The following is a 24,375-nucleotide window of genomic DNA, read 5'->3' as shown; positions in this document are numbered from 1 at the left end:
GTGGCTGATGTGATCACAGGGTAATTCAATAGATAGTGTTGATAGATGGATGTAATAATCCCTCCCCGAGCTCCCGGGACTCTTACCTCCGCACAGATAATCAAGTGCATCCACTATATGTATCTCGACCGGGCCTCCTTGTATACGCTCCACTAATCCTCATTAGATCTCCATGACAGGGTCCTCTCATCCATCCAAACCATTAGTGTGTCCAGGAGAGTAAGCAGGGGAAACACAAAAACAAAGGAGGGGACTCCAATCGTGAAGTAGTAAGCACAAGCTAATTATTTATTAGAAAGGGAAAAATGCTGCGCTTACATGTGTTCAAAAATATGACAGCACGGAACTATTTTTAAAAACGAGCGGCGTTTCAAGCGCCTGTATACGTCACTCCAGGTGTACGTCCTCCCGTCCAATCCCTACGCGTTACGACACGTGTCACGTGTCTTCATCTGGGGAATCTGATTGGCGGTTGTGGTAGTGTTTATGTACCCGAGTGACCGGAAGTACTGGCGTGGCCATTTTATTGGAGTCCAGAATGTAACCCATATATTGTCCATTCATTACAATGCATAGCAGAGAGCATCACTAAATATGACGCTACAACTTACAATCACTGAATTGTGAGGTCTCGTCTGCCAGCAATGCTACAATGGTGAATCATATTAATCACAAAAGGGAGAGAATGGAAAGCGCATACATACACATTATATGATGTGCAGAAATAGCAATATACATATCGGTCCGTTGGCAATATTTTATATTAGCCACAGGTTAAGACCAGCAGGAACGTCATCCATGATAGCGCTTATCATATAGATGTCTATAATTACATCAATAGTATAAATAAGCTTCTTGCATTAATGTATATCAAAAAACCTACATGTGCCATACATTTAAATAATTAGAAATGTTTTTAAAACTTTATGTATATAAAGGCCGGTAACTGGTAGAGAAAAATACCCTTATAGACGTCTCTACATGGTAAAATAGATATATATATATATATACACAGCACAGTGCACTATACATATATAAATAAAAATAATAGTATTTTTAAAAAATTATATAAAATATATAGTTAAAAGATTAAAACAAGGGTATATATAATATAATATAGGGAGGTCGCACACCTAGTTTGTCGCATGATAGTCAACATCTATGCGTAATATAACATCAATATGAATAATCACAGTAGTAAATATGCAATAAAAATATTAAAAATAGAAAAAACTTCAAAATGTTGTACAGTATATGAGATCAGAAATTACTTAAGAAGCAGTTGAGGTCAAATTCGACATTCATTCCTCCTGGTACTAATGTTCGCATACGATCGTATGCGAACATTAGTACCAGGAGGAATGAATGTCGAATTTGACCTCAACTGCTTCTTAAGTAATTTCTGATCTCATATACTGTACAACATTTTGAAGTTTTTTCTATTTTTAATATTTTTATTGCATATTTACTACTGTGATTATTCATATTGATGTTATATTACGCATAGATGTTGACTATCATGCGACAAACTAGGTGTGCGACCTCCCTATATTATATTATATATACCCTTGTTTTAATCTTTTAACTATATATTTTATATAATTTTTTAAAAATACTATTATTTTTATTTATATATGTATAGTGCACTGTGCTGTGTATATATATATATATATATCTATTTTACCATGTAGAGACGTCTATAAGGGTATTTTTCTCTACCAGTTACCGGCCTTTATATACATAAAGTTTTAAAAACATTTCTAATTATTTAAATGTATGGCACATGTAGGTTTTTTGATATACATTAATGCAAGAAGCTTATTTATACTATTGATGTAATTATAGACATCTATATGATAAGCGCTATCATGGATGACGTTCCTGCTGGTCTTAACCTGTGGCTAATATAAAATATTGCCAACGGACCGATATGTATATTGCTATTTCTGCACATCATATAATGTGTATGTATGCGCTTTCCATTCTCTCCCTTTTGTGATTAATATGATTCACCATTGTAGCATTGCTGGCAGACGAGACCTCACAATTCAGTGATTGTAAGTTGTAGCGTCATATTTAGTGATGCTCTCTGCTATGCATTGTAATGAATGGACAATATATGGGTTACATTCTGGACTCCAATAAAATGGCCACGCCAGTACTTCCGGTCACTCGGGTACATAAACACTACCACAACCGCCAATCAGATTCCCCAGATGAAGACACGTGACACGTGTCGTAACGCGTAGGGATTGGACGGGAGGACGTACACCTGGAGTGACGTATACAGGCGCTTGAAACGCCGCTCGTTTTTAAAAATAGTTCCGTGCTGTCATATTTTTGAACACATGTAAGCGCAGCATTTTTCCCTTTCTAATAAATAATTAGCTTGTGCTTACTACTTCACGATTGGAGTCCCCTCCTTTGTTTTTGTGTTTCCCCTGCTTACTCTCCTGGACACACTAATGGTTTGGATGGATGAGAGGACCCTGTCATGGAGATCTAATGAGGATTAGTGGAGCGTATACAAGGAGGCCCGGTCGAGATACATATAGTGGATGCACTTGATTATCTGTGCGGAGGTAAGAGTCCCGGGAGCTCGGGGAGGGATTATTACATCCATCTATCAACACTATCTATTGAATTACCCTGTGATCACATCAGCCACATCTCTTCTGGCAGCTTGTGTTTGTTTGAAGCATCAATATTAGCACGGGATCACCAGATTGATTTATTTATTGATTTACTTCTCATCTTATGAATGGACACTCTTTCACGGCTAGAGACTTCACTATATACATTTATATATTGATTTTTATATGTATATACTATTAATTTTTAATTAATTTTTTATATATTCACTGCATATTATATCGGACATTTTTATGCACATTGTATAGATAGTACTATTTTCCGTTTGGACACTTACACTTCTTCACTGGATTGGATTGAGCTGTTTTTTGCTCGTGTTTGTGGTAACATTGATTAGTATTTATATTTATTTATTTATTTATTTATACTTAGCACCTTCACCATGTCTGCGTGCTAGGTTGCGCAGAACCCTTCACCTTTTTCATTTATATATTTGTGTATTGTAAACACTTTAGGTTTTGCAGCAATTTATTGATACACTTTGTTTAGGGTTTTTCATTGAGTGTCTATAGTAGCGCATAAGCACTGTCACTTTAGTACCTGCTAAGCAAATGATGGTTAACATTAAAACAAAGTAACATTACAGTATAACAGTAAGATCATACCATACCTGCAAAGCAAATACCAAAAAAAAAACATAGTAAAAATTATTATTTATTTTAACACAACCTGTGCCTAAAATATATATATGCCGAAGCACGGGGGCATCCTACCGTAAAAATGTTATGCCGCGTACACACGGTCTGACTTTTCTACAGGCAAGCCTCCATCGGAATTTCGATCGTATGTACGCGGCATAAAATGTTATGCCGCATACACACAGTCAGACTTTTCCACGGGGAAAACTCCGTAGGAATGTCGACCGTATGTACGCGGCATTAGGAGCAAAATCACTCCTCCGCCCCTAATGCCCCCATGCTTCGGCATATATGCTCTTTTTTTAAAGTGGTGGTGGAATCACCTCCTACAGCACTGGAGTTGCGGCTTTATATATCGTGGGAGCAAACGCTGTTGCTGTCAAGATAAATAAGTCCGCGCAACAGCTGAATGGCTCACCTGAAAACAGTAAAGTAAATTACATACCTGAAAAGCAAGCATGAAAAAACATAACCATAAAACTTTGCAGAATAGAATACAGTAAAAAAGAGAACAATAGAGAGAGAATAGAGAGGGAGAGAACAATAAAATGACAACTATTTTTGTTTTTTTTATTTTATATTTTTTTGTGTTTTTATTTTCTACTTTTTTTTTTTAACACTTTTTTTTGTAACTGTAACTGTTCAACTTTTCGGTTCCAGGTTTGGGTCTCTCAAAATGCGATGGCATCTTGGGAGATCCTGTGTAAGTGTGCCTAGCCTGTGAAATGTTTTACCCTACGCTAATACTTCACTAGTGTGTGGAAGCGTTAAAAACATTCACCAATACAAAGACCAGGATCGGCAGGACAGCGGGGACAAAAATAATGGGTGTCACGCCTATATCCGCGCTTAGTACAGACACGACATCTTCTTTGGGGGGCTCGTTGGGTAGGGGTACTCTCGAGGACATACGGAAAAATGCCTCTCATGCAGTCGGCTTACTGCATTTGGTAGGGGATGGTGAGGTGCAGAACCGCCTGGATACAGGAGTTCAAAGATGATCTCATCCTGGAATGTAAGGAAGGATCCATTCCGTCCTGAAGCTTTGTATAAGACATAAGCATTCAGTAAAGTCAATTGAAATAAATATAGAGACACTTTTTTGTACCAGCGTCTCGCCTTATGGGCAATATGATACGGCGCCATCAACTGGTCGTTGAGGTCCACCCCTCCCATATTTTTGTTATATTCGTGGACACAGAGGGATTTCTCCACAAGACCAGCCGCCGTACGAATTTGTACTGTCAAGTCTGCATAAAGGGTGGTAAGAACAAAAACATTCTTATTGTCCCACCACTTTACAGCGAGTAAATTATTACACCTGCAGCAGGCTCTCGCCCCCAGTCTAAGACGGTAATCTACAAGCCGCTGGGGAAAGCCCCGGCGATTAGGTCGCACGGTGCCACATGCTCCAATCTGACGATCAAACAAGTGACTAAAAAGTGGCACGCTGGTGTAATAATTGTCCACGTATAAGTGGTACCCCTTTCCGAATAATGGTGACACCAAGTCCCACACAATCTTGCCAGCGCTCCCCATGTAATCTGGGCAACCCTCCGGCTCTACCTCACTATCTTTGCCCTCATAAACCCTAAAGCTCCATGTGTAGCCTGTTGCCCTGTCACAAAGCTTATAGAGCTTGACCCCGTATCTGGCACGCTTGCTGGGAAGGTACTGCTTGAAAGACAAGCAGCCAGAAAATCTAATCAGGGACTCATCAACGCAGACAACTTGCTGGGGATTAAACAAGGCTGCATAACGTTCATTGAAATGGTTTACGAGGGGTCGAATTTTGTAGAGCCGGTCAAATTCAGGGTCTCCATGTGGACGACAAAGTGCATTGTCACTGAAATGCAAGAACCGCAGGATCGCCTTGTATCGTTTCCTGGCCATGCAAGCAGAGAATGTGGGCATATGGTGGTGTGGACTTCGGAAATTGGTGTATGCCCATGTTGAGGATAAGGCCCAGAAAGGTCTTAAATTCAGAAACCGTAAGTGGTTTCCATTCTCTGGCAAGGACGGACTGGGGATTAGCGGCGATGTAAGTATCAGCATATAAATTACTCTGGTCCACAATAGATCTATAGAGATCTTCCGAGAAATACAGCGAAAAAAAATCAAGTGACGTAAAATCAGCTGTATCTACCTGAATACCGGGTTGGCCAGTGAATGGGGGAAGTACGGGTTCTGCAGAAGTGGTGGGGACCCAATCAGGATAGGCGAATTCTGCAGGAAGGGCACTATGGGCATGACGGGCCTGTCTTTGTCTTTTTCTCTGTGGTAGCGGGACACTACTTGTGCTTGCCACCTCGCCAGCTTGAACTGCACTTATGGGACTCGCCACGTCACCACGTGATACTGCAGTGCTGGATGAACGACCAGGGTGTACTAGGCAGCTGGTGCTTGCCAGTTCACCAGAAGGAATAGCGGCACTAGTACTTCTCTGCTCCATACAAGGGTCCTGCGGGTTTTTGCTGCTCAACAATATCAGAACGGGGTCGGGTACGCCTGGCCTTAGCAGGGACCACAACTTTGTCGTCAGAGCTATCTGGCATGAAGTCGCTGTCATATACAGGATCGTATTCTGAGCCAGAATCTGACAGATGCGTGACCTCCTCTTCACTATCTGTCTGGCTCAGAAACCTGTAGGCCTCTGCACACTATAGTGTACATTCGCTTTGCCATTTTGGGCTCTAAATTTAGTCGTACACTAGTGATGATTCACAGGTAAAAAAAGCACCTGACTGTCAGCAAACGTAGAAATAGGGTTGCCACCTTTTCTTCAAGCCAAACCCGAACACTTTAGCGGCGCATTGCAAATTTTTTTTGTGCTATACTCTATAAGATTTTAAAGACCTGGAGGAAAACATTTGGTGTGGTTAATTTTAACAGGTGGCAACAGATTTGTATATGACTATCTCGGTTACATGGGAAGCCACAGTCCAGTCTGAATAATGTGTCTGGGTTTTAGGCAGACTGAAATCCAGACACATGATTCAAAACCAGAGCTATTCATGTGGACCCCGGACAGGTGTCAATCCTAGGCGTCATAATACAGGGGTCAGTATCACCCCCCCTTTGTAATTCCACCATCATTCACAATTCGTTTTTTAACATTTGAATTAATATAATAATCATTACATTTTTGTTTTTTAGACATTTTTTTTTATATCCGAGTCCCCTATATCAGGTTCTCTTTAGAGAGCAGTCTCTAAGGGGGTGTTGATGTAATGGAACTGTGAAATAATGTGTGTCTCTAAAGAGGGGGGTGATATAAGGACACACTGATCCTTATATCATAATGTGGGTCTCTAAAGGGGGTGCTTATATAAAGAGTTCCCCTTATCTAATAGAGGTCTCCAAGTAGGGGGGTGCTGATATAATGGGGGGTCTCTAAGTGGTCAACAGCAGTCCGAACCCCCCTCCCCACAGACTCTCCCCATTAGCTCAGATTCCCCTTCCCTTATATAGCCCCCCCCCATGATTAGATCAGGGACCTCCCATCAGTGCCCCCTGCCCTGAAAGACCCCCATTAGACTGCCTTACCGAGAGTCGGGAAGTGTGGGAGCTGGAGCATTCACTCACAGGGCTGCTGTTAGAAATTTATAGGTAGGTAAAAAAGGGTAAGGAGAGAGAGAGAGGCAGGGGGGGGGAGAGGGGGGGTCAGGAGAGAGAGAGGGGGGGTCAGGAGAGAGAGAGAGGGAGGGGTCAGGAGAGAGAGAGAGGGAGGGGGCAGGACAGAGAGAGAGGGAGGGGGCAGGACAGATAGAAGGAGGGGGCAGGAGAGAGAGAGGGAGGGAGGGGGCAGGACAGAGAGAGAGAGAGAGAGGGAGGGAGGGGGGCAGGACAGAGAGGGAGGGGGGCAGGACAGAGAGGGAGGGGGCAGGACAGAGAGGGAGGGGGCAGGACAGAGAGAGAGAGGGAGGGGGCAGGACAGAGAGAGAGAGAAAGGGCAGGGCAGGGCAGGGCAGGGCAGAGAGGGAGGGGGCAGGAGAGAGGGAGGGGGCAGGAGAGAGGGAGGGGGCAGGACAGAGAGAGGGAGGGAGGGGGCAGGACAGAGAGAGAGGAAGGGGGGCAGGACAGAGAGAGAGTGGGGGGGCAGGACAGAGAGAGAGTGGGGGGGCAGGACAGAGAGAGAGTGGGAGGGCAGGACAGAGAGAGAGTGGGGGGGCAGGACAGAGAGAGAGTGGGGGGGCAGGACAGAGAGAGAGGCTGACAGAGCAGATGAGAGACAGACCTTTAGAAGACAGTGACACAGCGCGGGTTAGGACTCTGGAGCATGCAGGGCAGGCGTGATTATACACAGACAGCCCTGCATCCACATGTGACCACTGACTAGTAGCTACGGCTCTAGGCGAATCCTTCATCACATCCCACATCCCTCATGTCCGCCGCGCCGTCCGATCCATCACGTCCCGCACAGCGGCACATGACATGTCACATGCAGCCTGCTCGGCCAACCACAGGACACCCGCCGCTGCCCTTTGCTGAGCTGGGCTCAGACACACAAAGCTCACCGTGCCACCGATGTTTAGGCAGTGTACATTGATAGCCGCACGCCGCCCGGGATGATCACGGCATGCGCCCGCCCCCTCTAGATGTTTGTTGCGGCCGGAGCCAGAGATCCGGCTGCCACAGGACAGTTGATATGTGTGCCCGGGTTTCCGGTTCGTGGAAACCCGGGCACATGTGTCCAAACCCGGACTGTCCAGGTCAAAACCGGACAGGTGGCAACCCTACGTAGAAAACGCTTCCAAAGAAAACTGTTAGCGATCGCAGGGATCAGGCCTGTCTCTGCGAACGCTGCAGTTATGTGTGTTGTGTTTTGGAAGTGACAGTGATCGATCAATACTGCGGGTTGGGCTGGGCGGAGGGGCAAAACGCAGGTGCTAGCGGGTATCCGTTGAGATACTATACCAGTAAGGGGGGTATATGCTTTGCGCGTGGGTGTAAGCGTTACTGGCACTAACCTAACGCTGCCTGGGGCGACGCAGACCCTGACTGATGCTAAAATTTAATTGATATCACCCGCCGGGCGATCAGGGGATTAAACCTTTATTGGGTTATATACGGCGGGTGCCCTGATGCTATAAACAGCAAACTAACTAACCAGCGTCAACCGTAACACTTATACGGTGATCACTGGTGAAAGGGTTAACTAGGGGGCAATCAGGGGGTTAAAACCTTTATTAGGTAATATATGGGGGTACCTGACGCTTTCTAAAAACCTGGCGGCGAACCTAAATAACTAACTGGCTAACCAGCATCACCAGTGACACTAAGGCCCCGTACACACGACCAAACATGTATGCTGAAACTGGTCCGCGGACCAGTTTCAGCATACATGTTTGGTCGTGTGTAGACGCGTGCGGGCCGAATTCCAGCAAACATTTGCCCGCCGGGCCTTTTCCCAGCAGACAAATATTCCTGGACGTGTTTTAAAACCGTCCGCTGGAATCCTGCCCGCTCGGACATGTACGGTCGTCAGTACAGACCTACCGTACATGTCCGAGCGCCCGCCGTCCCTCGCATGCGTCGAATGACTTCATGCGAGTGTGCCCGGGTTTCCGGTTCGTGGAAACCCGGGCACATGTGTCCAATGCGACATGTGTCCATTTAAAGCGTGGAAGCCTTTAAATGGCAGGCCCGCCCACATCGCCGTGTCATCGACGCGGACACGCCCCGCGTATGGTTTACGCGCGGACTTCTGTACGATGGTTAGTACAGCCATCGTACAGAAGCCCTCTGGCAGACATGTACGGTGAAAACGGTCCGACGGACTGGTTTCATCGTACATGTTTGCCCGTGTGTACCGGGCCTTATACGGTGATCACTGGTGAAAGGGTTAACTCTAGGGGCAATCAGGGGTTAAAACTTTTATTTAGAAAATTTATGGGGGTACCTAACGCTATAAAAACCTGGCAGCGAACCTCAAAAAATAACTAGCTACCTAGCGGCACCAGCGACACTAATACAGCGATCAGAAAACCAATCGCTTAGTGACACTGGCAATAGGGGGTGAAAGGGTTAACTAGGGCGGTGATCAAGGGGTTAAACCTTTATTAGGGGGGGGGGGGCTACCCTGGACCTAAAGGGGCCTAAGGCTAATGTCCCTAACACTTTTTTTTTCTGTCACAAATGACACTAAATGCAGTGATCAGAAAATAAATGATCACTGCAATCAGTGACACTGTGACAGGGGGGTGATCTGGGGGTGACTGGGGGTGTTTATGTACCTGTGTGTACTGGTGTCAGTGTGGTGCTTGGTGCAACTCACTGTTGGATGTCTTCTCTCCTCTGTGTCGGATGAAAAGACCGACGAGGAGAGATGACATCACTTCCTCTGCCTGTGTTTACAGTTACACAAGCAGAGGCGGAAAATGATCCGCTGGGAGCGATCGCGAGGGGGTGGCCAGAAACGAACAGCCGCCCCCTCATCCCGGATCGCTCCCAGAGCCAACGAAACCGCCGCATGTACCGTGGGGGTCTCGATCGGACCCCCGACCCACTTCAAGGCAGGCACGTACAGGTACATACATGTGCCTGTCCGTGCCATTCTGCCGACGTATATGTACATGCGGCGGTCGTTAAGTGGTTAAAGGAGAATTGTCTGTACTTTCACTAACCGGCAAAAAAACGGTATCAGTGCAACCCTACTTGGTACCCAATATACTTATGATAACATAACACAGAGTAATGGTCAGAAACATTTATGGGATTCTATGAATTGGGATTCATGGCCAAGAACTGTGTCGTAGCCACAGGATCACCCAGCCTGGATCGATTGACAAAAGCAGCTACATCCCAGGAGGCCAGAGTTCTTTCACTGGGTAGGAGAGATGGAGACACCTTAGGATGTTGCTTGTAGATTAGGAACTGGTATCTATGGAATCCGGTAAGATGCAGTGGTTTTGGACGATAATACTTAGATTGAATAATTCCAGTAACAACTCCATTTTGAAGATCTTTACCTAGGATATCTGTGACCAACCAGTGTCTCCAAAATCTGTGTATTGGCTTGGCTCTGTTGGGTGCATCAGGATCCACCATAATTAAGGTGTACAGGTATTCTGGCCTGGCATCATGAAATTTAATTTGCGGTGCTCCCCAGACGTTAATCAAGCTTCGGGAATACTCGTAGCAGTTGGGTATGTACATGCAGGATACATCTCTCATATTTGGGTAGATAACATGGAGATTACCAGAACAAAAGTGAGCATCAACTCCAAAGACACGATCAAAGTCACATGAAATAGGATGAGATAACACAAAGGATGTCAATGATAAGAAGAACAAGCTTACAAACCACTTCTTTGCCATTTTAGCAAGAGCTCCACGCAGTCTGATGGTGTAAAGCAGCCTTAGTTGCCCTGATGATAGGTAAAAACCGGAAAAACACCTAGAACAAGAAGAAAAAATGTTGGTGATGGATAAGTGCCAGCCCAGGGGGGGAGGGGGTACAAAGTACAATAAACATGTTTTTGACCCGTTTCAACCCCTATGCCTCGTACACATGTGCGGGATTTCCAATGGGAAAAGTTCCACACGAAAATCCAGAGGGGAAAGCCGAGAACCTGCTCGGGAAAACTCTGATGAGAGCTTTGGTCGGGAATCCCGACCATGTGTATGCTCCCTCACAGTTTTTCCCATAGGAAAACTGCCAAAAAACGCTGGGGAAAAGTCTGGCGGTTTTTGGCAGTTTTCCCTTCGAAAAAACTGCAAGGGAGCATACACACAGCCGGGATTCCCAGTCAAAAGCTATCCTCGTAGTTTTCCCGTTGGGAAAACCGTCCGTGTGTACGAGGCTTCAGAACAGGCATGCCAACTGGTGTTTTATGGGCTGGATGATAATTTACACTTCCTTACATAATTTTTTCAGCTAAATACATTAGGAAGTGTTTAAGTGTCGGTTCACACAGGGGTGGCTTCAAAGTTGTCCAACTCTTTAGCCGCTCAGCGCAGCTTGCAAATGACTTATTTAATCAAAGTCCATGCAAGCCGCTCCGAAGTCGCCCCAAGGTAGTAAAGGAAACTTTTTCTAAAACGGAGCGTGGCTATTTTTTTGAAACAAACATTAAAAGAATGCAAACCATCATGTAAGAAAAATACTCCTCAAAACATGTGTCCAGATGAATATAGAGTCTTGAAATCCCTGCGTAACAATGAATCAATCATAATAAAACCACCAGACAAAGGTGGAAATGTTGTCCTTGACTTGAGTCGCTCCTATTAGAACAGTTCCATTGTACTGAATGGATCGTGACTTGTCAGGCTGACAAGTCAACTTACAGGTCACCCCTGTGTGAATCGGCACTAATGGTCCCTTTTCGTAGGATTAAAATATTGACTTGCAATTTTACTATAATTTTTTTTCCGAAGTGCAATCTTTTTCTGCAATTACTGTAAGTAGGAGCAGCTCTCGGTAGAAATAATGCCAGGTTCATAGTAACCACTTGCCGACAGCCCAAAGTACATTTACTGGGGGTGGCTGCCATGAGCAGGCTGGATCACACATACACATGTATGCCTTGAAGTCTGTTCCGAGTTAGGAGCGTGCAGCATTCCGCACTCGCGCAGCATTTGTCTGTGACCGGTGTTGACCGCTGCTGTTATAAATTTCAATCACAACAGCCGTGTTACCTATTGAGTTATGCTGTGATTGGCCCACAACTGTCACATGATACCTGGGCCAATCAAATCACAAGTACCATGTGATTATCTGTAGCCAATCACAGATCACTAGTAATCATTGTGACAGCAATCAAAGTGAAAAAAAAAACCACCACCACGGTTACTACAGTGACACTGAACTACTCTGATGAGAGTATGTAAAAAATAAAAATAAATTGTGAATCATAAAAAAAAAAAAATGTTAAAAATTATTAAAAAAAAATTTTTTAAATACTGTCACCGGTCAGTATCCCTGATCACTACCACATTAGTCACATGATGGTGCTGCATGGTGACAGTAAGTAAAACAAATACAATTTCTTCATTTTCCAAAAGAGTGTGCCAAAAAACTTGCAACAAAAAATTGCCATACCTCTTAATAAATACCTCAGACTGTCTACTTTCCAAAACGGGGTAATCTAAAGGGAATTTGTACTGTCCTGGATTTTAAGGAAAACAAAATGAGACTGTGAGAGCCGGTTCATACTGGGGCGACTTGGGATCCGACTTGAAGTCGCCTCAAGTGGTCCCAAGTCGCGCTATCGAGAAAAACAATGCAAGTGAATGGGAGCGGTGTTAATACACACTACTCAAGTCGCTCCGACTTCAAAAGAAGTTCCTGTACTACTTCGATCCGACTTGTAGGCGATTTGTACCCATTGATTTCAATAGAAGTCGCCTCCAAGTCTGATCACTGTCTTAACTGAAGCGACTTTCCAGGAAGATAACATACATTTCTCAGGAAAACCTCTCCCTCCCCTAGAGCTGATTGTTGTTTGATTGGCCACTGGAAAGTCTCCTGTCCTGGAGACGACTTCAGGTCGTGTTGTAAATCGCCCCAGATCGCCCTGTGGTTCATGCTCAAGTCGTGTCGGAGTCGCCTGTGAAAGTCGCGCTGGAAGTCGTGTCGCCCTAGTGTGAACCGACTCTTAGCAGATCAGGATTGATACATTTTCAAATATATACAGTGTATACCATCATTTGTAGACGCTATAACTTTCACATAAACAAATTAATATACACTTATTGGGACTTTTTTTTTACCAAAGACATGTGGCAGATTTTATATTTATATTTTAATATTTAATTTATATTTTAATGTTTTATAACAAAGTAGAAAATGGGAGCGGTTTTAATACACACGACTCGAGTCGCTCCGACTTCAAAAGAAGTTCCTGTACTACTTCAATCCAACTTGTAGGCGATTTGTACCCATTGATTTCAATGGAAGTCTGATCCAAGTCTGATCACTGTCTTAACTGAAGCGACTTTCCAGGAAGATAACATGCATTTCTCAGGCAAACCTCTCCCTCCCCCTCCCTCCCCTAGAGCTGATTGTTGTTTGATTTGCCACTGGAAAGTCTCCTGTCCTGGAGACGACTTCAAGTCGTGTTGTGAATCGCCCCAGATCGCCCTGTCGTTCATGCTCAAGTCGTGTCGGAGTCGCCTCTGAAAGTCGCGCTGGAAGTCGTGTCGCCCTAGTGTGAACCGACTCTAATATAGCAGAAAAAATTAAAACAGTGGTCATCAAATACCACCAAAAGAAAGCTATGTTTGTGTGGGAAAAAAAATATATAAAAATTGAATTTGCGTACAAAATGGCCTGGTCATGAAGGAATGTGGCCACCTTGAAGATTCAGTCCCAGTTTGGTTCAATGATTTTGATTTTGACATCTCTACCCTGGAGTATCCATACACGGTATACATTGATAAAGCTGGTAAAATAAGTATTGAACACATCACCATTTTCCAAGGTAAATATATTTCTAAAGGTGCTATTGACATGACATTTTCACCACATGTCCCTACCAACCCAGGCAATCCATACATACAAAGAAACCAAAATTAAATCAGTTCAGAAAATAAGTTATGTGTAATAAAATGGAATGGAAAAAGTGTTGGACACGATAACTGAAATTTATTTAATACTTTGTACAAAATCCTTTGACAGCTTCATACGCCCCCTGTGTGGAGAAACTAGTCACAAGCATTGCTCAGGTGTTATTTTGGCCCATTCTTCCACACAAACAGTCTTCAAATCTTGAAGGTTCTGTAGGCCTCTTCTATGAACTCGGATCTTTAGTTCTTTTCTATAGATTTTCTGTTGGATTCAAGTCAGGTGATTGGCTGGGCCATTCTATCTGCTTTTAATTTCTTTCTTTCTTTGAAACCAGTTGAGAGGTTCCTTAGCTTTGTGTTTGAGATCATTGTCTTGCTGAAATGTCCACCATCGTTTCATCTTCATCATCCTGGTAGATGGCAGCAGATTTTTATCAAAAATGTCTTGGTACATTTTTCCATTCATCCTTCCTTCAATTATATGAAGTTTGCCAGTACTGTATACTGAAAGACAGTCCCACACCATGATGTTCCCACCTCCAAACTTCACTGTTGGTATGGAGGTGTTTTGGGGTGATGTGCAGTGCCATTTGACCTCCAAACATGGTGTGGCATCCAAAGAGTTCAATTTTGGTCTCAACTGACCAGACTATATTCTCCCAGTATTTCACAGGCTTGTCTAAATGTTGTGCAGAAAACTTTAAACGAGCTTCAAAATCGAGTCTTGAGTGGTGAGCGTACAGGTTATGGTATTTAAGTGCATTGCTTATTGATTTCTTTAAAATAACTGTGCCTGCTAATTTCAGGTCTTAAGCTCTCCACAAGTGGTCTTTGGCTCTTGGACCACTCTTCTGATAATTCTTTTCACTCCTCTGTCAGAAATCTTGCGAGGAGCACCTGGTTGTTGCTGGTTTATGATGAAATTATGTTCTTTCCACTTCTGGATTATGACCCAAACAGTGTTTACTGAAACGTTCAGAAGTTTAGAAATCCTTCAGTATGTTTTGCAATAATAAGGTTGCAAAGGTCTTGAGAGAGCTCTTTACTTTTACCCATCATGTGATGTTTCTTGTATGCCATCTTGGTAATGAGACAAACCTTTATAGGCCATCAGTTGAGAATGTAAAAGGACGGAACATCTATTTGGGCCCGCCTTAATGGGCTTGTGGCAGTCTCCGCAAGTGTAATGTTAATTTATATAGTATTATTATTATATATCTTACTGTCTCTTTAAATTTTTTAGGTGAATTTTTGGGCAATAAGATTTCATGGAAGATTCTAGAATTTCTGGGGAGCCCTATAAATAGGGAAGAGCTCCCAGTTATTTGCGCAGTTGGTCAAGCCTTGGCAAAAGAGCTACCCTTCCTCCCCACCCTTGTCGCTGGTACGTCTGTGGTTGTTCACCCTGGATTGCTAGGGGGGACATTTAATATTCTTTTAGTTCAATATGGCTCGAGTTCCAATAACTGAGCTTATATAGACTATTTACTTTATTTTGGCTGAATAAATAATTAATAAATATTCATGAATTTTGGATGTTTAATTGCAAACCAATAAACCCATTATCTGCCAAAATTTACCGTATATACTTGAGTATAAGCTGAGTTTTTCAGCACATTTTTATAGGCTGAAAAAGCCCCCCTCGGCTTATACTCAAGTGAGGGTCCCACTTACTGCTCTCCGATCTCTCTGGGGCCACTTTGAGTTGTTGCTGCGACTGCCTCTAAAGGTCTGGATAGCGCTGGCGATCCGCCACTAGAGGTCTAACAGTGGCCTGCAGTGTTTTTCGGAGTTGCCGCTATTTTGTTGTACCCGTGACTCAAACCCGACAGTACAGTGGACAGCGAGAGACCGTAAACAAGCTGAGGCTGCAAATGGCTGCAGATGGGCACAGTGAGGCTGCAAATGGGCACAGTGAGGCTGTAAATGGGCACAGTGAGACTGCAGATGGGAATTGGTTACCAGTAGCTGCTTTATTTCCCACTCTAGGCTTATACTTAAGTCAATATGTTTTCCCCATTTTTTTTGTGGTAAAATTAGGTGCCTCTGCTTATATTCCGGTCGCGTTTTACTCGAGTATCTAAGGTATGTTGTGTGTTTATTTTATGGCTGTATGGGAGGAAAATTGTGCGGTTTGGGGTGTGGGCTGCTTGCAATCCCATGAACCAACTGATATTAATTTGCACTGACAAGGGACAGGATTGCTTTCTAATAGCTGATAGATTTCAGCTTGTGTCTTGGCTCTCCATGCCTTTTTTGCACCTCCCTTTCTTCATGTGTTCAATACTTTTTCCCTGTGTCATTCCATTTTATTACACATAATGTAATTACGGAACGTATTTGTTTTGTTTTCCTTGTATGTATGGAATGCATGGGTTTATTCCGACATGTGGTGCGAATTTTATGTCAATAGCGCCTTTAGAAATATAGGCCCAGATTCACATAGAACTGCGGCGGCGTAACGTATCATAGATACGTTACAACGCCGCAAGTTTTCATCGCAAGTGCCTGATTCACCAAGCACTTGCATGAAAACTTACGCCGGCGTAAGCCCGCGTAATTCAAAGGGGCGTGTACCATTTAAATTAGGCGCGCTCCCGCGCTGGACCTACTGCGCATGCTCCGTTTTGAAATTCCCGCCGTGCTTTGCGTGAAGCGACGTCATTTTTTCGAACGGCGACGTGCGTAGCGTACTTTCGTATTCCCGGACGTCTTACGCAAGAAGAAACATTTTTTAAATTTCGATGCGGGAACGACGGCCATACTTTATACAGCACATACGTGGGCTGTGTAAAGTTAGGCCAGCTAAAACGACAACTAACTTTGCGACGGGAAGTTAGACTAGCAGCGACGTAACGAACCATCGTGGATCGGCGTAACTACTAATTTGCATACCTGACGCTGGTTTACGACGCGAACTCCCCCCCAGCGGCGGCCGAGGTATTGCATCCTAAGATCCGACAGTGTAATTCAATTACACCTGTCGGATCTTAGGGCTAACTATGCGTAACTGATTCTATGAATCAGTCGCATAGTTAGGAAGACCCTAAAACAGAGATACGACGGCGTATCAGGAGATACGCCGTCATATCTCTTTTGTGAATCTGGCCCATAGTTACCTATAAAAAATATATATATATATATATATATATATATATATATATATTACTTTATGCAGTACACATATAGACAATGGCTAAGTGGTGAGCACTTCTGCCTAGCAGCACTACAGTCATTGGTTGGAATCCCAACAACGGTACTACCTGCACAGAGTTCTCCCTGTGCCTGCCTGGGTTTCCTTCGGATACTCTGGTTTCCCCCTCACACTCCAAAGACATGCTGGTTGGTTAATTGTCTCCTGTCTAAATTGGCCCTAGCATGTGTATGTATGAATGTGTGTTAGGGACCTTAGATTGTAAGCTCCTTGAGGGCAGGGACTGATGTAAATGTATACTATACAGTATGGCTACTTTCCCACTGGGGAGGTGCGGGCGTTGGCGATAAAGTGCAGCTAATTTTAGCAGCGCTGCCCATTGATTTCAATGGGCAGGGCGTTTTAGGAGCGGTGTATACACCACTCCTAAACCACCCCAAACATGCTTTCAGGAGTTTTTCTAACGTCTTGCAAGTGCACCGCTCCAGTGTGGAAGCACTTGGGCTTTCACACTGGAGTGACAGGAAAGGCATGGCTGGGTGGCAGAGACTAGAGGTCAGCTGACTGGTGAGGAATGTGAAATGGGAGGGGCTCCTGATTTCAGCATAGGTGTCACTGCTGCGAGACACCACAAAGTCATAGACCGTGAAGCTGGATACACTGTGAGTAACACTAACTGTGATTATAGTTGCCATTAAATATCCCCACTACAGTTCTCCGATCAGCAGATGACCTTGATCAAGAGCACTTAAGTTGGCTGATCAGAACTCCCCCCAGCACTGCCACTTATCCCATTCCCCCTCCACCAAGGAGTAAGAGAAGTAATAAAAACAGAGAATACAAGGAAGGGAGAGGAAAAGAGGGGGAGCAACAAAAAAAAAAGGGAGAGAAAAAATAAGAGAAAGAACAAGAAAGATGGCTAGAGAGAGGGATGGGGGGAAAAAACAAGACATTGGGATAGAGAGATAAAAGGGAAAGAAAATAGAACAACGAGAATGGTTCATCCTAAAATGTACCATAAGGATTTTTAATACTGTACGAGTGGAAGGGACTCAGGGAGTGCTAAATGTCTGTGGGTTAAGGGCGCAAATTACTTGTCTTGCCTTGGGTGCTGACAACCTATGCTACGAAAATAATTTTACTGTTAGGGGTCCCCACAACTTGGGAAATTTTTATCAAGGGGTCACTGGACTAGCAAGGTTGGGAACCACTGCTCTAGACGCTTCCTATAGCCTGTAATGAGTGTCTGGATTCTGGATGAATGTATTTTGGACCATTCCTCCTTACAAAACATCTCCCGTTCAGTTAGGTTTGATGGTTGCCGAGCATGGACAGCCTGCTTCAAATAACTCCAAAGATATTCAATGATATTCAGGTCTGGAGAATGGGATGGCCATTCCAGAACATTGTACTTTTTGCTCTGCATAAATTCCCGAGTAGATTTTGAGCAGTGTTTTTGGTTGTTGTCTTGTTCAAATAGCCAGCCCCGGCGTAACTTCAACTTTGTGACTGATTCCTCAACATGGAATCCTTGTGACCCTCAACTTTAGCCAGATTCCCAGTACCGGCACTGGCCACACAGCCCCACAGCATGATAGAACCTCCACCAAATTTTACTGTGGATGGCAAGTGTTTTTCTTGGAATGTTGTGTTCTTTTGCCGCCATGCATAACGCCCCTTGTTATGACCAAATAACTCCATCTTTGTTTCATCAGTCCACAGCACCTTATTCCAAAATTAAGCTGGCTTGTCCAAATGTGCGTTTGCAAACCTCAAGCGACTCCGTTTGTGGCGTGTGTGAAGAAAAGTCTTCTTTCGCATCACTCTCTCATACAGCTTCTCCCTGTGCAAAGTGCGCTGAATTGTTGAAGGATGCACAGTGACACCATCTGCAGCAAATTGATGTTGTAGGTCTTTGGAGGAGGTCTGTAGGCTGTTTTTGACCGTTCTCACCATCCTTCGCCTTTTCCTCTCCAATATTTTATGTGGCCTGCCACTTCTGGCTTTAACAAGAACTCTACCTGTGGTCTTCCATTTCCTCACTATGTTCCGCACAGTGGACACTGACAGCTTGTATCTCTATGATAACTTTTTGTAGCCTTCCCCTAAACAATAATGTAGAACAATATTTGTTTTCAGGTCATTTGAGAGTTGTTTTGCGGCCCCCATGTTGCAACTCTTCAGAGGAGAGTCAAAGAGAAGAACAACTTGCAATTGGCCACATTAAATGAGCTCACCAAACCAATTGTGTGTTCCAATTATTCAGTGCTAAGTAGTTACAGGTATTCAAATCAACAAAATGACAAGGGTTCCCAAATTTATGCACCTGAGAATTTCGTTTGGATGCATATTATGCATTTTCTGTTAATCCAATAAACCTCATTTCACTACTGAAATATTACCGTGTCCTTCAGTTATTTGATAGATCAAAATGAAATTGCTGATACAAACACCCAAATATTTATAAATGATCATCATGGAAATTGTCAGGGGTTCCTAAACTTTAGCATACAACTGTATATAAGTACCTGAATTATATTTATGTATATATAGTTCTTTATTCTAAATATGTTTCTGCAGGGTTTGGAAAGACATACCCGTATAAACTCGAGTTTAAGCCGACACGAATATAAGCCGAGGCACCCAATTTTACCACAAAAAACTGGGAAAACGTATTGACTCGAGTATAAGCCTAGGGTGTCCATCTGCATGCCTCACTGTACCTCACTGTGTCCGTGCCTCACTGTGCCCGTGCCTCACTGTGTCCATGACTAGACTGACGTTTAACATGGGAGTTTATGGAAGGGGTGCCCAGCTTTGAAAAATCATTGCTCCGCGGCCGTAGGTCCTCCAGACAACAAACTTTGCACACTTGTAGAGGATAAATGGGGCTACATGTGCGCCAAGATCTGGGTCCAGGGAACTAACGACCAGCCGGTACAGGGTCCCTAAATTCACCGGAGAAATGACCGTTTAACATGGGAGTCTATGGAAGGGGTGCCCAGCTTTGAAAAATCATTGCTCCGCGGCCGCAAGTCCCCCGGACAAAAAACGTTGCACACTTGTAGAGGAAGAGTAGGGCTACATGTGTGCCTAAAGTCCGGGAGATCAGGTGCAAAAAGGTGACTTGAATATAAGCCGTGGGGGGGCATTTTCAGCACAAAAAATTGTGCTGAAAAACTTGGCTTATACTCGAGTATATACGGTAGTTCATTTTGTTGTCAAAAATTTGGGCATTTCTATCATATGTCTTTCTATGTGCAAAATGGCTTTATTTGCTCCTTCTGTCATCATACATGTCTTTTTTTAAGCTTAAAAGAGAAATATTGACTTAGAATAAAACATAGGTTCCTTTGTATGTGGCATGAGATGTTTGCAATTTCTGGAATTCTGTGTGAGAAGATGGCTTCTGAAGGTCAAAGGTCATTCTTTGATAGCAGACATGGTGAATTATATGATGGATACATACAGTATCTGATGAATTGTCAGTGTATATTAGCATTAAGTTATGTGATAAATGGGAGCATTTGTAAGGTTACGCAGTCGTTTAACAGCCATTGAATTGTTCATTCATTTAACCATAGGTTACAATGTCATCTCATTATAGATCTTATTATATACGAAATACCTGTTTTATAAGTTCAACATTAGTACTTGGGGTCTAGTTAAAAAGCAGTGGTATGGCCATAATGGGCTGCTTTAAAAAAAAAAAACATACATTTTGCTATAATAAATATTCCCCAAAAAGATATAAAAAAAACAAATTTCTTTCTCAGTTTTAGGCCGAAATGTATTCTTCTACATATTTTTGGTAAAAAAAATCGCAATAAGCGTATATTGATTGGTTTGCGCGAAAGTTATAGTGTCTACAAAATTGGTGATAATTTTATGGCATTTTTATTATATTTTTTTTTTTACTAGTAATAGGGGCAATCTGCTATTTTTATTGTGACTGCGACATTATGGTGGACACTTTTTAAATCAAAACGACGTTTATTGAGCATAAAGGTAAAGAATTACAGACATATGAATAATCGGTGCAACATGCACCACAAGCAAGGATACAGTGCAATGTCAAGTACACAGACATAACGGACACATTGAGGGAAGAGCGGGCTACATATGTAGAGTAACATGTGGGGAGAGAACAAAGTTGTAGACCTGTAGTCGGGAGCACCCGAAGGGCACCATGAGGAACCTTATTCATCAGGAGCAACACAGGTGGAGGCCTCCCCTAACCATCTATCCCAGACCTTATGGTATTTATTGGGGCAGCCCCTATGAACATAGAGCAACTTTTTGAAGGGTAGGGTTGCATTGACAGCTCTGATCCATTGCTGCAGTGTAGGGGGGGGGGGGTCCCCTCATCCAAGTTCTAGCTATCTGAAGCCTAGCAAGGAATAACGTCTCTTGCAAAAAGGTGTTGAGATATTTCTCGGCTTCAGACAGTGAGAGGAGCCCAAGCAAGCATTGGCGGGGGCTCAAGGACAGTGGTGATCCCATGCGGTCGTGCAGGAACCGGACCACCTGAGTCCAGAAACCTTGCACACAGGGGCATTCCCAGATGAGGTGGTAAAAGGAGGCGTTAGAGTGGCCACAGCCCGCGCAGTTGGGGTTGCTACCCGGCTTAAACTTTGAGATGCGGTGTGGTGTCAGGTATGACCGATGCAGAATATATAGTTGAGTAAGGCGGTCTGAAAGTTTGGGAGAGACTAACCTGCAATTAATAAGGGCCTCGTCCCAGTCCTCCGCCGACACCACCCCCAGATCAGGCTCCCAACAGGACTTTACCTGCTGGAGAGTGGCAGTCGCCAAAGGCGCCAGTAGGTAGGAATAAAATTGGGAAATCAGTCTCTTGGGGTCCGAGCCCAGAACGATGTCAACAGGCAGCGGGATCTCGAGCGTGGGGATGTTAGAACTAAACTGTGTGACGAGTGCATGTCGGAGTTGGAGGTAACGGAAGAACATGTGGTTAGCTAGGGTGTGGGCTTCCTTAAGGGACTGGAAGGTCCTAACCGATCCGTGGGCAACGACCTGTGTAAGGTATATAACTCCACTCCTGATCCAAATACCGTGGTCGGGGACCGTAGCAAGTTCGGGTAAGCGAGGGTTGTCCCAGAGGGGTGTATGTGAGTGTGGAGACGGCGCCTCGCCGACAGACATGGCAATTTGCCATACTTTATGATGGTGAAAAAGCAGCTGGTGTCTGTCACCCGCCCGCCGGGAGTCGCGAGGCTCGCAGAACAGAATCTGGAAGGGGTGCGAGACCAAGCCAGGGGCCTTAGAGCACACCATGGCCAGGTAGCGTTTCCTGTCTGAGTGATGAAAATAATAAAAGTGGGAGAGTTGGGATGCGACGTAGTAAAGGAAAAGGTCCGGAACCGACGTGCCGCCCTGGCTGGTTGGGCATTTTAACACCCGCCACGATAGTTTGTGCCGTGAGGGGCCCCAGATGAATGAGTTAATGATGGACTTGCTCCTTCCATTATTACATCTACCCAAGCCCTGCCTACAAGTAAACTTGGAAAAAGGTAAATAGTGACCTTCGGCACTCGGAAGTGGCCGGAATTGCGATGACGACACTCCCAAGTATGTTGCCATGTGAGCCCTCCCTTCCCAGCAAGAAGCTCTGAAGTTCTGGCTAGATACGCCGGACCTTCAGAGCGCATGGGCCGCTGACGTCAGCGGCTACATGCAGGGTGAATATCTCCCAAATGGTGTACGTTTAAGGCCGTGTACAGACGACCAAACATGTACGATGAAACCGGTCCGCCGGACCGTTTTCACCGTACATGTCTGCCCGGGGATTTCTGTATGGTGGCTGTACTCACCATCATACAGAAATCTGCGCGTAAACAATACGCGGGGCGTGGCCGCGCCGTCGCGACGTGGGCGGCCCTGCCAGTTCAATGCTTCCACGCATGCGTTGAAGTCATTCGACGCATGCGAGGGATGGCGGGCGCTCGGACATGTACGGTAGGTCTGTACAGACAGGAAATATTTGCCCGCTGGAAAAAGGCCCGACGGGCAAATGTATGCTGGAATCCTGTCCGCTCGGGCCTACACACGACCGAACATGTCTGCTGAAACTGGTCCGCGGACCAGTTTCAGCAGACATGTTCGGTCGTGTGTACGGCCCATAAGAGATATTCATTTTCCCTACAGGTAAGCCTGATTATCGGCTCGCCTGTAGGTAAAAATGACTAAGCGGGGTATACAACCGCTTTGAAGAAAAATCTGTGTTATCCCCTATCCATAGTAAAGCAACATGTTTGCTTTAACCCTCCCCTATCCCAGCAGAATGTCTTACCTCTGCTTTGCTCACCCACAACTGTGGAAGAACATGTGACTTGCTCCATGTGACAGCACTGGGCCAATCAGTCCATAGACTTGTGTAAGTGACCACTCCAGGGTCTTTTAGCATATGCAGGACTTTATTTTTGCTCAGAGAGGAGTAGTAGCCAAAGAAGAAATGTGTTGCTGGGAGAGGGAATCTTGTTTTTTCTTACAATAGCAAAGCCTTGGTTCAGTTCACCTTCTTTCTTTTTTTTTTATTATTCCAGCTTAGTTATGTACCAATAAAGCATTCATGTATTTATTTTGCAAAAATAAAACAGCTTTCCATTTTTTCTACACCGGCTTACCTCACTGTCTTCAAAGCTGTTTAAAAACACTGCTTGATTACTTCTGCCTTACTTCCTGGACAGACTTTAGATCATACAAAGACTTGGGGGCCACACCCTAACTATGCATCACATTAAAGATCACATCAGATGATACACAGGGATGAACCCAATCTCCCTACATAGGTTTTACATGTATAACTGCTGTCTTCCCATTTATATACTGTTTATAAAGTTCAGATAATGTTAGGAGATTTTCTCTTCCTGTTTAACAGAGTTAAAATTGCTGATTGGAGGAAAGGCGCACGCCCCCTCTCCAGGCAGACACTCTCAGGCCCCGTACACACGATAGAATCCATCCGCAGATAAATCCCAGCAAATGGGTTTCTGCGGATAGATCCTATGGTGTGTACACGCCAGCGGATCTGTTTCCGCGGAGAAATCTCCTCTGGGATGGATTCCAGCAGATCGGATATTTGCTGACATGCACAACAAATCCATCTGCTGGAATCCATCCCAACGGATGGATCCGCTCGTCTGTACAGACTCACCGGATCCATCCGTCCAAAGGGATTCCCCGCACGCGTCGTAATGATTTGACGCATGCGTGGAATTCCTTATATGACAGCGTCGCGCCCGTCGCCGCGTCATAATAGCGGCGACGGCGCGACACGTCATCGCCAGAGGATTTCAGTGCGATGGTGTGTACACGCCATCGCATAGAAATCTGCTGAAATCCTCGAGAGGATTTATCCGCGGATACGGTCCGCTGGACCGTATCTGCGGATAAATCCTCTCG

The 24,375-nt window shown here is 44.5% G+C and overlaps 2 protein-coding genes across 5 annotated transcripts in view; one reads left to right on the top strand and one right to left on the bottom strand.

Moving 5' to 3' along the window:
- SLC13A5 (solute carrier family 13 member 5) overlaps nt 1–24,375 on the top strand; it is a 163,435-nt gene that overhangs the window by 75,722 nt on the left and 63,338 nt on the right. The window lies entirely within an intron of this gene.
- LOC120927664 (phosphatidylethanolamine-binding protein 4-like) lies at nt 9,985–10,710 on the bottom strand. The gene has a single exon (XM_040338485.1). The coding sequence runs from the start codon at nt 10,608–10,610 to the stop codon at nt 10,011–10,013; it is 600 nt and encodes a 199-aa protein (XP_040194419.1). The 5' UTR covers nt 10,611–10,710; the 3' UTR covers nt 9,985–10,010.

This window comes from Rana temporaria, chromosome 2 (assembly GCF_905171775.1).
Source record: "Rana temporaria chromosome 2, aRanTem1.1, whole genome shotgun sequence".
In the NCBI taxonomy this organism is placed as follows: domain Eukaryota; kingdom Metazoa; phylum Chordata; class Amphibia; order Anura; family Ranidae; genus Rana; species Rana temporaria.
This window is presented reverse-complemented; position numbering and strand designations above follow the sequence as displayed.